At 43.4% G+C, this 14955-nt stretch overlaps 1 protein-coding gene across 1 annotated transcript in view; it reads right to left on the bottom strand.

The window, feature by feature from the left end:
- Positions 1–14955, bottom strand: part of EVC2 (EvC ciliary complex subunit 2) — a 142424-nt gene that overhangs the window by 19359 nt on the left and 108110 nt on the right. The window contains exon 15 of the mRNA XM_068975462.1: positions 4267–4494. Within this exon, the coding sequence (XP_068831563.1) occupies positions 4267–4494 (228 nt within the window). The remainder of the gene's footprint in view (positions 1–4266; positions 4495–14955) is intronic.

Raw genomic sequence — 14955 nt, 5'->3', positions numbered from 1 at the left:
CGCACCAAGCAACTTGCTGCTGCTAAGTCGCTTCAGTCGTGTCCGACTCTGGGCGACCCCAGAGACGGCAGCCCACCAGGCTCCTCCGTCCCTGGAATTCTCCAGGCAAGAACACTGGAGTGGGTTGCCATTTCCTTCTCCAAGGCATGAAAGTGAAAAGTGAAAGTAAAGTCGCTCAGTCGTGTCCGACTCCTAGCAACCCCATGGACTGCAGCCCTCCAGGCTCCTCCGTCCATGGGATTTTCCCGGTAACAGTACTGGAGTGGGGTGCCATTGCCTTCTCCGACGAAGCAACTTAAACTGGATTAAATACAGTGGGTGCAGTTAGCCTGGGGTCACATGATGTGTTATGAGTAAGACCATCACATTTAAAGCTGCTCATGATTGCCATTCAACTCCATGATTCAGTTCTGTCCTTTCTGTGGTCCAGTTTCACAAAATGAGTCTAAACGCTTCATCAAATGAAGGGAACCTGACACAGTTTTCTTAGGAATCACTATTTCCAAAGCATTTCATTTCATGCTTTTAAAATTCTGAATGTGTAACAGCTTAAAAGCCCATTCCCAACAGGAAAGTGGTTTTCCCAGAATGATCAAATTGCAGGATGAAAGTCTAATATCAAGTGTAAAATGATAGGTTTGTCTTCCCTCCAAATGTAAATCTTCATTTAAAAAAAAAAACAGCATTGTATCCATAGTTTTATCAGTTGCTTCCAATTCAGGACATATTAACTCTTCTACTTCAAGCACATTCGAGAATAAGGAAGCTTTGATGTCACTCAAAAGGGCTTTAACGTAAAATTGAAAATGTAAGTATTGTGCTACCCAATTGCTAGTAGAAACGAGGGTTGTTGCAAGTAAAAAGGGCCATTAGGTGTCTTAGGGTTGAATTGAGGTGTTTCTCACAGAGTTCATAAGCTCCTCCTTCCCCTCTATACTTCATTATAATGAAGAGATGAATTGGGAATTAAAAGCCAGCAGCTCCTAGTGTCTCACTTTGTTGCTTATTTGCTTGACACGTGACCATGGTCCTGCCCCTCCTCTGAAGACCTCACCTCCTTCACCTGTAATTCCAAGAGGTGGCCTTGCCTCCATGCCAATCACCTACCAGTGATACTCCCTGTGGGTTTTGGGTAAATATCTTACAGGATTTCCTCCTATTGCTAATTTGCTAAGGAGTCTTTCATTGGATGAGCACTGAATTCAATAAATTACCTGTTCTGTTCACACCAAACTAATCACAGGAATTGTGTTTCTTTAATCTGTTAATCTGATGAGTTTTGTTCACACATGTTTCAGTGTTAAACTAACCTTATCTTCCGGGGAAAAACTCATACTGGTCGTGCTGTATCTTTTTATAGATGACTGGATTATTCATTAATATTTTTTTAGGCTCATAGGTAAGACTAAACTGTATTCTTTCTCATACTAGTCATGTCTCGTTGTGGTGTTAAGGTTATATGAGCTTCATGAAAGGAGGAATATTCCGTACTTTTATTAACATCCGAATAATCTGCATATGAGATTGGAAATTTTTGCTACCTTAAGGTTTGGTGGAGTTCGCCTATAAAACCATCAAGGTTAGATATTTGTGTGTGTGTCAGAAGATTCTGAAACTATTGAATCAATTTCTTTCATGGTAACAGGACTATGGAGATGTTTTTCTACTTGAGCCAATTTTTGTGAGCTACAATTTTTTTAGAAATGTTGAAATTCACCTACATAAAATTATTGCTCATAGAATTCTCTTATTTTTAAAACCTCGAGGGCATCTATTGTCATGTTGCCTTTTATACTTCTGATGTTACTTCTTTATCTCTTTTTTAAATGGTCAATCTTGCCAGATATTTGCATATCTAATTTAATTCATCACCTTGGAGATTTTCTGACTGAATGGCTAAAAGTATTTTTTAATTCTTTTGTTCTGGTAGCAGAAACCTTTGATGACAAACTCACAGAGGGGACTCCCCGCCCCCAACCCTGGCAGGGCTGGAGATAGACAGGTGATCCTCCTTTGAGCACAAGTGGCTTCCCCCCGACCACCCACCCTCCGCACCAACCCCACTGGTTGCTCTTCTCCTCAGGACATCCCACAGCCGCACCTCCTGGTCCTTCAGATTAACCCCCAACCCCTGGAGGTCCTGGTTTCCTCCCTTTGCTTTTGGATTTCAGCCTCTGGGTTTGCATTCATCTCTTTCTGTGAGTTCAGACTTTTCCAAGCTATCCTCATCCCTTGGGGATTTTCCTCATCCTACTGTGAGCTCACAAAGCAAGAAAAAGTACATTGATTTTTATTTATCCAGTGTCGGATGTTTTGTGCTGGGATATCTACAAGGTTTCCCCTTCCTTCCTATCCCTACAAGCAGGTTTCACAGTGCAGGGTGACCTCTATTTGCTGGAAAAATAGCCTGGACTCTTCAGAATCTGGGCTTCCCAGGTGGTGCAGTAGTAAAGAATCTGCCTGCCAATGTGGAAGACACAGGAGATGCAGGTTCGATCCCTGGAATGGGAAGATCCCCTGGAGAAGGAGATGGCAATCCACTCCAGTATTCTTGTCTGGGAAATCCCATGGACAGAGGAGCCTGGCGGGCTACAGTCCATGGGGTTACAAAGAGTCGGACACGACAGAGCAACCAAGCACACATGCTTCAGAGTCCAATGTTATTTATGATTTTCTGTGAAGCAATGGGAACCTCCATCGACGGGATCAACTGAGATATCTGTGGACATGACCCAGGGGCTAAAGTCAGAAAATAATACTTATGAGCTCTGTGGACCTTGGAAAAACTTGGAAAAACCTTGGAAAAAGCTTGACCTGCCACTTGCCCAAATCTCATTTCTTTACTTGAGAATTGGGCACAGAAACACTACCGAGTTCACAGCATGGCTCAATGATTAACTGACATAATGTCTGACAAAAAGCATAATTGCCAAAAGGCATAAAATTGCAACTTATTATTAATCATGCTTAAACGATCATCTTAAGATGCATGATTGAGTAAAGAATTATTAATGCTTAAATGAGAGCATGCCCATTTCACACAGCTCGTTAGTGCTCTCCTGCCACACACACGGCACTCAATAAATGTGAGTTCCATTTAGGTGACTATTATAATAATACATACAGGAACTAAAATTAGTCCTCAAAGCAGTCACGTCGCTAGCTTTTGTGTTATGAATATACCTCCCATACCTTGAAAACATACAGCATGTAGAAATAATGGTAATAATTAAAATTTTGAAAATAAAAAATCCAATACTTCATAACATCTAAGGCACCCTTCACTGAAAGCTGTGCTAAGTTGCTTTGCTCCTGCTGCTGCTAAGTTGCTTCAGTCATGTCCGACTCTGGGCAACCCCAGAGACGGCAGCCCACCAGGCTCCCCCGTCCCTGGGATTCTCCGGGCAAGAACACTGGAGTGGGTGCCATTTCCTTCTCCAATGCGTGAAAGTGAAAAGTGAAAGTGAAATCGCTCAGTCGTGTCCGACTCCTAGCGACCCCATGGACTTCAGCCTCCCAGGCTCCTCCGTTCATGGGATTTTCCAGGCAAGAGTACTGGAGTGGGGTGCCATTGCCTTCTCCAGCTAAGTTGCTTTAGGCATGTCCAATGCTTTGTGACCCCATGGACTGTAGCCCACCAGGCTGCTCTGTCCATGGGATTCTCCAGGCAAGAACAGTGGAGTGGGTTGCCATGCCCTCCTCCAGGGGATCTTCCCAACCCATGGATCCAACATGCATCTCATATCTCCCGCATTGGCAGGTGGGTTCTTTACTACTGGTGCCACCTGGGAAGCCCTCATTGAAAGCTACACAGCTACTTTTCATTGTGGTGGTGGTTTAGTTGCTAGGTCGTGTCTGACTCTTGGGATCCCATGGGCTGGGAACCTACCAGGATTCTGTGTCCATGGGATTCTCCAGGCAAGAATACTGGGGTGGGTTGCCATTTCTCTCTCTACTTTTCATAGCACTCTCAAAGAAACAAACAGCTGCTGGCTGCAAGAGGAATCCCAGGTTCCCAGATGTTAAAAATGCTAATATTTAAAAGGTTTGCTTTCTGAAGGCAATGAAATAGAGGAGCCTTGGGCAGCAACAGTGCACCAGCCTCCCACGTAAGTTACCTCACTCAGCCCTCCCCAGGACCCCTTGGCAGAGACAGGACGGCGGATCATCCATCCGATGGTGGGAGAAATGGAGGCAGTCACCAGAAAGAACCACTGAGGGGTGCACTGTAGCGGGCATCCTTTCCTTCCTGGGTCCTGCACTCACCGGGCTGTGTGACTCCAGAATCTGCATGCAGGCTGACTTGGTCAGAGTCTCCGATGCGCTCAGCTCCTCCAGAAGCAGGTCCTGGATGCTCAGGAGGGCGGTGTACGCCCACAGGGTTCTGGCCATCCTCGCCGCCTTCTGAAACTGCAGGGAGACGAGGGACTCGGCAAAGAGTCCCTCCTGGGCCTCCAGCTGCTGCACTCTCTCCCGAAGCAATTCTCCTCGGACCTGGGAGGGGCCAGCCAGAGATCAGAGAGCCGTAAGTAAGGGGAGGGCAGAGGATAGAACCTGCAGCTTACAAACAGCAGCCGGTATCGGTGATATTTGTATCGGTGCAGGTAGGCAGCCAGTCATCCAGTCAGGACCCTGAGGAAGGTCTCAAGAGTTAGAAGCAACAGTACTGGAATCTCAGCATGCAATTTAAGACAGCAAGGGCACCTCCGCTCATAAAGACGGTCACTGCAGGGCTTTTGGAATCTAGCTGTTCATTCCACATTTATCATTCTTGGAGGGAAACTGAACTGTGTTGCTCTCCAGGGCAAAACCCTTCAAGCTTCCCCATCCTACAGGATGAAAGTTCAGTCTTCCTAACAAGGTCTCCAAGCCCTTCCCACCCCCATCCAGGCTAAGGTACAGCTGGTCTGTTTCACCACCACCACCCCACACCTAGACTTCCATACCCGTGATGGCTCATGCCCTGCCCACCAGGCTCCTTGCATCCACAAATCCAAACTCTTTGCTATGATTCAAATGCCATGCATCCTCGTCCTCCGGAAACCCTCCCGTTTGTTCTCTGCATCTCTGGTTCCCAAGGAGCCACTTTGAAGCATCCTCACTTTGCATATCTATCGCCCCCTTCTCTGTGTTTCCTTCCTCTCTCAAGTCTCTCTTCCCAGTTGGCACCGTACTGTTTACCCCAGCAGAACAAAACTCCTCTGGGGGAGGGCCTTAGCACCTGAAGGGCTCAGAAGAAATTCTAAATGAAAGAATCCTTCACTCAACTAAGTAAGTATTGGGGAGACCTGGGTTCAATCCCTGGGTTGGGAAGATCTCCTGGAGAAGGAAATGGCAACCCACTCCAGTATTCTTGCCTGGAAAATCCCATACACAGAAGAGCCTGTTAGGCTACAGTCTATGAGGTCGCAAAGAGTCAGACACGACTGAGCGACTTCACTTCACTTTGCATATCTATCGTCCCCTTCTCTGTGTTTCCTTCATCTCTCAAGCTCCTCTTCCCAGTTGGCACCAGCAGAACAAAACTCCTCTGGGGGAGGACCTTAGCATCTGAAGGACTCAGAAGAAATTCTAAATGAAAGAATCCTTCACTCAACTAAGTATGAATAATTTGTTCATTCCAGCATCTCTACATTTTTTTCTCCACATCACTACCTCTTACACTTTCTCTAGAAAACCTGCTACAGAGAACACAGTCTAATAGATGGTAAAGAATCTGCTTGCAATATAGGAGACCCGGATTTGATCTCTGGGTCGGGAAGATTCCCTGGAGGAGGAAATGGCAACCCACTCCAGTATTCTCACCTGGAGAATTCCATGATAGAGGAGCCTGGTGAGCTACAGGCCATGGGGTTACAGAGTCAGACATGACTGAGCTCATGCAACTCAACTCTCTGATTTCACCACTTGAGCCCCTAAGGGTAAGTATACATTCCACTCCCCTGCCCGGGAAGCTAAAGCACAACCCCCACAGTAGCCTGCATAAGCACCATATCTCGATGAGGCCCTTAATTTCACCTTTAATGGTTTATGGAATTATATTCCCAGTAGCCCAAAGTCAAAGCAATCCAAATGCTCCTCAACAGATGGATGGATAAACAGAACAGGCTCCTTATCTACATGATGGGATATTATACAGCCTTGAAAAGGAAGTAAATTCAAGCAGATGCTACAGTGTGGATGACAGGGAAATCAACCAGTCACAAATGCATGAATCCCATAGGATTCTGCTTATATGAGTCTCCTAGAACAGTCAAGTTCATAGGGTCAGAACATAGGATGGTGGTCGCCAAAGGCTGGGGAGAGGAGCAGTGGGAGTTAGTGCTTAATGGGGACAAAGTTTCATTTTGGGAAGACAAAAAATTTCTGGGGATGGATGATGTTAATGGTTGTGCACAATGTTAATGTACTTAACACCACTGAACTGGACACTGAGAAAATGGTTAAGATGCCACATTTCATGTTATGTATATTTTACCACCAAAAAAAATTGAAAAAATGTTTGTGAAACATTTTTTCCTGTCGCGTAACCTATTTTTAAGAGTCACGTGTTTGTATTTAGAGGTTTTAAAGTAGTTGGCATATTTTCCTGATGTAGAGGCTGGCAGAAGATGATGCCCTGGGTTCTCCCATGTCTGTACAATTTTCTTGTCCCCATTGTGTGTGCTTCAGAGGAGAGCAAGTCCCAGCTTGAAAGGCTCAGATTTCACCTATATGATCTGTCCTTCAGAAAAAAACTCTGCCACAGGGAGGAGGGAAAAAGTGCCCCAAAGAAGAAAATAGTATACTTTGGGTGTTGTTGGCTGGAAAAGAAAATTATGCTGAGGGTAATTTCAAAGGCTTCTTGGAGAGGTGGTCCTGGCCACAGGCCCTGGAGAAGGAAGAATGACAAAGGAAACTAGTTCTTCAAGACACACTGTGGAGACCTGCATATTTAGCTCACAAAACAGCCCACTATTATCAGGGACCAGAGGCAATAACATGCAGAACCACAGCATGAAACAGTTCCTCTGCAAGTTGTTATTATTCAGCCGATAAGTTGTGTCCAGCTCTTTGTGACTGCATGGCCTGCAGCATGCCAGGCTTCCCTATCCTTCACTATCACTCAGAGTTTGCACAAACTCATGTCCATTGAGTTGGTGATGCCATCTAGCCATCTTATCCTCTGTCACCCCCTTCTCCTCCAGCCTGCAATCATTCCCAGGTCTTTTCTAGTGAGTCAACTCTTTCCATCTGGTGATCAAAGTATTGGAGTTTCAGCTTCAGTCCTTCCAATGAATACTCAGGGTTGATTTCCTTAGGACTGACTGGTTTGATCTCCTTGCAGTCCAAGGGACTCTCAAAAGTGTTCTCCAACATCACAATTTGTAAGCATCGATTCTTTGGCACTCAGCCTTCTTTATGGTCCAACTCTCACATCCACACATGACTACTAGAAAAACCACAACTTGAACTATACAGACCTTGGTCAGCAAAGGGACATGTCTGCTTTTTGAGAACTTCATTTCCCTGCTCGGAGGAAACATGAAGTCTTGTTATCAAAAGGATGTTACTAGACCCCACTCCTTCCTGGTTTGGAGCACCAGCTGGACAGCCATCTGCCTGGTGATCTGCAACCAGATCATAGGCTCAATTCAGTTGGTTTCCTGTATCTCAGGGATCACTTTTGATTATTGTCTAGGTCAAGACGCAACAGTTAGAACCAGACATGGAACAATGGACTGGTTCCAAACTGGGGAAGGAGTATATCAGGGCTTTACCCTAACTTATATGCAGAGTACATCATGAAAAATGCCAGGCTGAATGAAGCACAAGCTGGAATCAAGATTGCTGGGAGAAATATCAATAACCTCAGATACGCAGATGACACCACCCTTATGGCAGAAAGTGAAGAGGAACTAAAAAGCCTCTTGATGAAGGTGAAAGTGGAGAGTGAAAAAAATAGCTTAAAACTCAACATTCAGAAAACTAAGATCATGGCATCTGGTCCCATCATTTCATGGCAAATTAATAGGGAAACAAGGGAAACAGTGACAGACTGTATTCTCTCGGGCTCCAAAATCACTGCAGATGGTGACTGCAGCCATGAAGTTAAAAGATGCTTGCTCCTTGGAAGAAAAGCTATGACCAACTTAGACAGCATATTAAAAAGCAGAGACATTACTTTGCTGACAAAGGTCCGTCTAGTCAAAGCTATGGCTTTTCCAGTGGTCATGTATGGATGTGAGAGTTGGACTATAAAGAAAGCTGAGCACCTAAGAACTGATGCTTTTGAACTTGTGTTGTTGGAGAAGACTCTTGAGAGTCCCTTAGCCTGCAAGGAGATCAAACCAGTCAATCCTAAAGGAAATCATTCCTGAATATTCATTGGAAGGATTGATGCTGAAGCTGAAGCTCCAATACTTTGGCCACCTAATGTGAAGAGCTGACTCATTAGAAAAGACCCTTATGCTGGGAAAGATTGAGGGCAGGAGGAGAAGGAGACAACAGAGAATGGGATGGTTAGATAGCATCACTGACTCAATGGACATGAGTTTGAGCAAACTCTGGAAATTGGTGATGGACAGAGAAGCCTGGCATGGTGCAGTCCATGGGGTCGCAAAGAGTCAGACATGACTGATCGTCTGAACAATAACCAGTGTTTTCAAAAAACGATTGTTTCATATATTTTGTTCATTCCTTTTTGTGTTTTAGGTGAGGGGATAATTTGATGCTTTAATTCTGTCTTGTGTGTGTGTTAGTTGCTCAGTCGTGTCCTACTCTTTGTGACCCCACAGACTGTAGCCCGCCAGGCTCCTTTGTCCATGGGATTCTCCAGGCAAGAATACTGGAGTGGGTTGCCATTTCCTTCTCCAAATTCAGTCTTGGCCCAAAGCAAAATGAGTAGAATTATTTTGATTATTAAATAATCCACTATTTTTAATTGACTATAACAGTGCCTGACACATTGGAGTGTTCAATGATGGTTAGCAGTTGTTGTTTATTGTTCATTTTAATTTTATTATTAAAGGTAGGACATGGTTGGTGCCAGGCTCCCCTGGTGGCTCAGTGGCAAAGACTCCGCCTGCAATACAGGAGATAGAGGTCAGTCCCTGGGTTGGGAAGATCCCCTGGAGGAGGGCATGGCAACCCACTCCAGTATTCTTACCTGGAGAATCCCAAGGACAGAGGAGTCTGGTCCATGGGGTCACAAAGGTTCAGACAGGACTGAAGTGACTGAGCATGCAGGCACATGGTTGGTGCCATAAAGGAGGTCTTTATATAGGGCTACGATAGTTGAGAGGATGGAGAAGGGGAAGGGAGAGGGGAAAGTTGTGACGACCTCGGCATTTGAGCTGGATATTGAAGGACCCAGGCATTCAGGAAGAGGGACCAGCAAACCAGAGGCACTGAGGCTGGAATGCACGGGGTCCCTATAGGATTAGTGAGAGGGTGAATCAGACCAAAATTGAGAGGAAAAGTGGGAGATAAGGTCATAGAGGTCAGACAGAGACCACAGCACAGAGGCCCTCACCACCAGGTGAAAGTAGGTAGCCTTTCTCTGGAGGCAATAGAAAGGGGGCTATGGAAAGCTTTCTGAAGTTCTTCAAAAGGAAAAATGTGAGTGATGGGAGATAAATAAGAAAAGGATGAAAGGTCCCCTCATGACACACCTGCCATGACCTAAATTTTCACGTTTCCTCCATGTGATTTCAATCTTCCCTGCCTTTGAACAGGTAACGGCCCCAGTAAGCTATAAGGTCTAGTCCCCTGGAGACACGCAGGGTACAGTGAGGTGGCCAGGAGGGATATCTCATTTTATTTATGCAAAAGTGAAGGTTGCTCAGTCGTGTCCAACTCTTTGCGACCCCATGGACTATACAGTCCATGGAATTCTCCAGGCCAGAATGGGTAGCCTTTCTCTTCTCCAGGGGATCTTCCCAACCCAGGGATCGAACCCAGGTCTCCCACATTGCAGGCGGATTCTTTACCAGTTGAGCCACAAGGGAAGCCCTATGTATGCAAAGTTATTCCTAAAATGGAGGATAAGTGTAAAGCCTTTTGTATATACTGCAAGAACAACTTGGACAGTGAAATTAAGAAAAGAAAAATTCTTTAACAACCTATTTCTTTCTTCTTGGAAAACTTAATTTGTTAATTCCAGCACCATGAGAATGTGCCTCCAAAGGGGGCTTTCATCCTTGTCTAAAAGAACTCCTGGGAAAAGATACAGATTTGCATTTCTATGAAGTATTAATGACAGATTTAATTAAATATTCAAGCTACCTAAAGTAATAAAAATTCACTTCCAAAACAGTATGCTGCTAAATACTCTTATTTTAAATGTGAAGCTCAAACAATTTCCTAGTTTCCCTGACAGAATGTGCATTTTGAAGGAGTTTCTTCTATGCTCTCTCTGATGTCCTTTATCGCAAAATAAAATCAACCTGTCAATCAGCAGAGAATTACTGGGACTCTAAGGAGTTCAAGACATCACACCCCTCCTCCTTGCATAAGTTTGGAAACAAATACAACTGGATGCATGGGTGAGCCAGCCAGACACCAAATGTCAGCTTTAATATTGATGAAAACTAGATTGGAGAATGTGGCTCAGATGAGTTTACAAAGGAGTGGACACTCCCCCAACTAACCAGCTTCCCCCCCTAAGCTCATCACATCATGGTCAGAGAATTGGGGCTTCCTGCAGGCAGGCAGGCTTCTAAAGAGAGGGGGAAGCTCAGTTCCTTCTTTAATACCACCAATCAGATAGCACCCTTCTTGGAGAGAAGTGGGCAAGGAATGGAAAGAGGCCAGGATGTCACCAGCAAAGAGAAAGGAAAGCCAGAGGTCAGAAAGGAGTCACATCAGGAATTTTATAACCAAATGCTGGGAGGAGATGTTGATGAAACACTATTTAAATATAAGCATTCACTCCTATTTGAGTGGCTGGCCACTTCCCAAAGCAGGTCAGTCTACATCATGCTCTTCTGGATGGATTCAAAATTTAAGACTTTCTCCTTTATCTCGCATCAAGAAGGGGGTGGACTCAGTAATGGTGTGTTGTTCATATTTGTTGAATGAAATAGCACCCTGCTAAATAAACATCATTACTTAAGATAGAAAAGTCGATTTCTATGCCTGGAAAGACATTTCCACCCATCCCATCATCTAGATCATTAAAGTGCAAAAATCTCAAACAGATTAATTTGACTTTGGAGGCCAGTGGGCTTGATTAAACCAGTCAGTGTAGTTTTGCTTATGGATGATCTGTAGTCCTTTATGAACTCTTACCACCGAAGTAGCTATGTGACCTAAACAAATTGCTTAACTTCTCTGAGTCTTGGTTTTGTATGTGTAAAGCAAACAATAAGATAATAGGTGACAATGTCTAGTATAGTCTGTGGTTTAAGCCCCTAATAAACAGTAGCTGCCATATTCTTACTGCTGCTATTATTTTCACTATCATTACTGTAATCAGTTAAATAGAGCTGCCTTTGGGTTGCTCTAAAGATAAAAGACAATAGCTTATAATACTGAGAATTTTCTTTCCTCCTTTAGGAAATTTCTTCATTTCTAATTATAAAACACACACAATGGAGAAAAATATTAACCATTGAGATTCCTGGTGAGAGACAGTAGATTTATAACATGCATCTACCATTCTACTTAAGGCTATTTAAGGCTATTCTACTCAAGTGAAGCTTTACCTACTGACTACTAAAAATCTCAGTCCTCTTCCCTCATTTGGCTCCTGACATGTGCAGCAAGGCAGGAGACTTGTCTTCTCTGGGAACTCTAACCAGACTTTAGAAAAATTCTAAAACTACTGTTGTTGGGAGTTCTCCAAGTTCATGGTTCAGCCCAATCACACCAGAGTGAAGGTCACAGTTTGCAAACCCCAGTTACAGCTCAGAGACTCCAAGCAGCTTTTAAGTACTTCACTCTTAAACATGAGTAGACCACGAAGGATGGCCACTTTCCTGGGAAAACTTTAATGAATGTAGAGGTAGCAATAAATATGCAGGAATTGAAAAAAAAAAACCTAAAAAATGAATGTTCTCAGAGAGATATAAGAGCTATAGAAGCCTTAAAACAACAAGAGAATGTTCTTTCTTTAAGAAGAGAGTGTTGAGAGAGGGCAAAAAAAGCTCTTGAAAAAATTAAAATTAAAAATATAAATAAAAATTCAAGGGCTTCCCTGGTGGCTCAATGGTGAGGAATCTGCTTACCAATTCGGGGGACATGGGTTCAGTCCCTGGTCCAGGAGGATCTCACACGCTGCAGGGCAACTGGGCCGTGGGCCATAATGACTGAGTTCATGCTGTAGAGCCAGTGCCCCACAAGAGAGGCCACTGAAATAAGCAGCCCGGGTGCCACAACTAGAGAGTGGCCCCCATTCGCCACAACCAGAGAAAACCTACCCAGCAAAGAAGACTCAGAACAGCCAAAATAAATAAATAAATAAAATTAAAAAAACATACAACTCAAAGGTTTGAAAAATAAAACTTAAGATGTTCCCCAGAATGTAAAGCAGAAGAACAAAGAGAAGGAAATTAGTAAAAAAAAAAAAAAAGAAAGAAAGATAGATAAACGGTCTGACCTCTGAATAATTAGAGATCTACAAAGGCAGATTAAAGACCAGGAGTAAATCATCAAAATTAGTCACGAACATATTCCAGAATTCCAAGATGGGTCAAATTATCCATCAATTATGGGGCAGAAGGAAACATTTTCAGTCTTGCAAAATTTTACAATATTAAATCCTCCATGTGTCCTTTCCTTGGAAACTAGTACAGGATATATTTCAATGGGGAAACAATGGAAACAGTGGCTGACTTTATTTTTTGGGCTCCAAAATCACTGCAGATGGTGACTGCAGCCGAAATTAAAAGATGCTTGCTCCTTGGAAGAAAAGCTATGACCAACCTAGATAGCATATTCAAAAGCAAAGGGCTGTCTAGTCCAAAGCTATGGTTTTTCCAGTAGTCATGTATGGATGTGAGAGTTGGACTGTGAAGAAAGCTGAGTGCCAAAGAATTGATGCTTTTGAACTGTGGTGTTGGAGAAGACTCTTGAGAGTCCCTTGGACTGCAAGGAAATCCAACCAGTCCATCCTAAAGGAAATCAGTCTTGAATATTCATTGGAAGGGCTGATGCTGAAGCTGAAGCTGCAATACTTTGGCCACCTGATTCAAAAAACTGACATTGGAAAAGACCCTGATGCTGAGAAAGATTGAAGGCAGGAGGAGAAGGGGATGACAGAGGATGAGATGGTTGGATGGCATCACTGACTTGATGGACATGAGTTTGAGCAAGTTCTGGGGCTTGGTGATGGACAGGGAAGCCTGGCATGCTGCAGTCCATGGAGTCGCAAAGAGTCAGACACAACTGAGTGACTGAACTGACTGTATTTCATTAAAGGAACATATCAGGAAAGAGAAGGGTGAAGGGAATTCGTAGCATGACCTCAAGATGGCAGCTGTGCATGAAGTACAGAGGCCAATGCCTGCTTTGGAGCACAGCTCTCCAGAGGCACAGAGAGAGATGTCCTCAAGAAGATGGAATTAATAGATGACATGACTTGTGTGATGGTCTTGATAGGATATTTGGCCATCCACCAAGAAGTGATTGAATTAGTGATAAGTACATAGAAAGGTAACCAAAGAAAAAGAAACCAAAGGACAATAATGACTCCAGAAAAAACTAAAAGTTATATAGGAAAAAAATAAATCTGTTTTTATATGGCTCAGATGTGGATACTTTTTAAATAATCATAGTAATAGAAACCTTAAATACAGATCTATCTGGATTGAATATGGGGGAGAATAGGAAGGGCTCACGTGTTGCACGATGATAGAAGAAAGACAGCTATATCTTATCTTCTACAAAGAAAAGTGAATAGATAATACCCGAAACAGACAACAGAAACAGACAAAATACCCAAAAGAAACAGGAAGACAAGCATGGTATTTAACGATATGGAGGTAAACACCAGAAGATCAAACTGAAAAATTACAAGTTGTTACCTCCTGGGGATTTGCAAATGTGTGTGTGTGTGGCTGAGAGGGCTGCTTTTTGGGAGGCACAAAACTCATAGAGTTACATGACTTTTTAAAAGGATGCATGCATGCATAAGTTTGATAAAAATGAAAAGTGAAATTTTAGAATGGACGATGTAGAAAAATGTTACTACAACCAAACTATCCAAAGATAACCATGACAACATTTTGGTATGAGAAAAGTAGAAGTAGAATGAAAGACTGGAAAGGTAAGCTGAAGACTGTTTGTAAGGTCTTGAATGTAATGCTCAGGAATCTAGGCTTTGTTTCGGAGCAGTGGGAACCTATGAAGCTTCTCTTAGGAACTTTGCTCAATATTTTGTAATAACCTAAATGGGAAAAGAATTTACCAAGAATAGACATGTATGCATATCACTGAATCACTTTGTTGTATACACCTGAAACTAACACAATACTGTTAATCAACTGTACTTCAATATAAGATAGAAATTAAAAACAAGGAAATTCCCTTAAACTGGTGCTTCAGGGAGATGACTCTGACAGACTCTGCCTTGAGGGGTAAAACAGGGTCAAGAGCAGACAGGAAGAGAACCATCTGGAGGCTTTCCCGGTCTTTGTAGGTGGATGAATGGATTTTCCCTTCCAAAGTACTTTTTTTTTTTTTTTCCTTCTCCCAAGCTTTATAAGGACCTGCACCATCAATTTTCTCTCTTGTCAGGTCATCTGAAAAAGCACATTATTCTCATGCTTAAGCTCCAGTCACTTTTGAAATGACAGGTATGTGAGGAGCTATTGCTGACAGAAGCTGTTCCTGCTCCAGTCACCTCTGCATAATTGCTGAGGCTGCTGCAGAAACACACTGGGGTGCATGGCCGATTGCCGTGCAGGAGTTTCACTCCTGATGAAGGGATTGCTAATGAAGTGTGCAAGCATGGCATATTCTGAAACCTGGAAA

Source organism: Capricornis sumatraensis, chromosome 7 (assembly GCF_032405125.1).
Source record: "Capricornis sumatraensis isolate serow.1 chromosome 7, serow.2, whole genome shotgun sequence".
In the NCBI taxonomy this organism is placed as follows: domain Eukaryota; kingdom Metazoa; phylum Chordata; class Mammalia; order Artiodactyla; family Bovidae; genus Capricornis; species Capricornis sumatraensis.
This window is presented reverse-complemented; position numbering and strand designations above follow the sequence as displayed.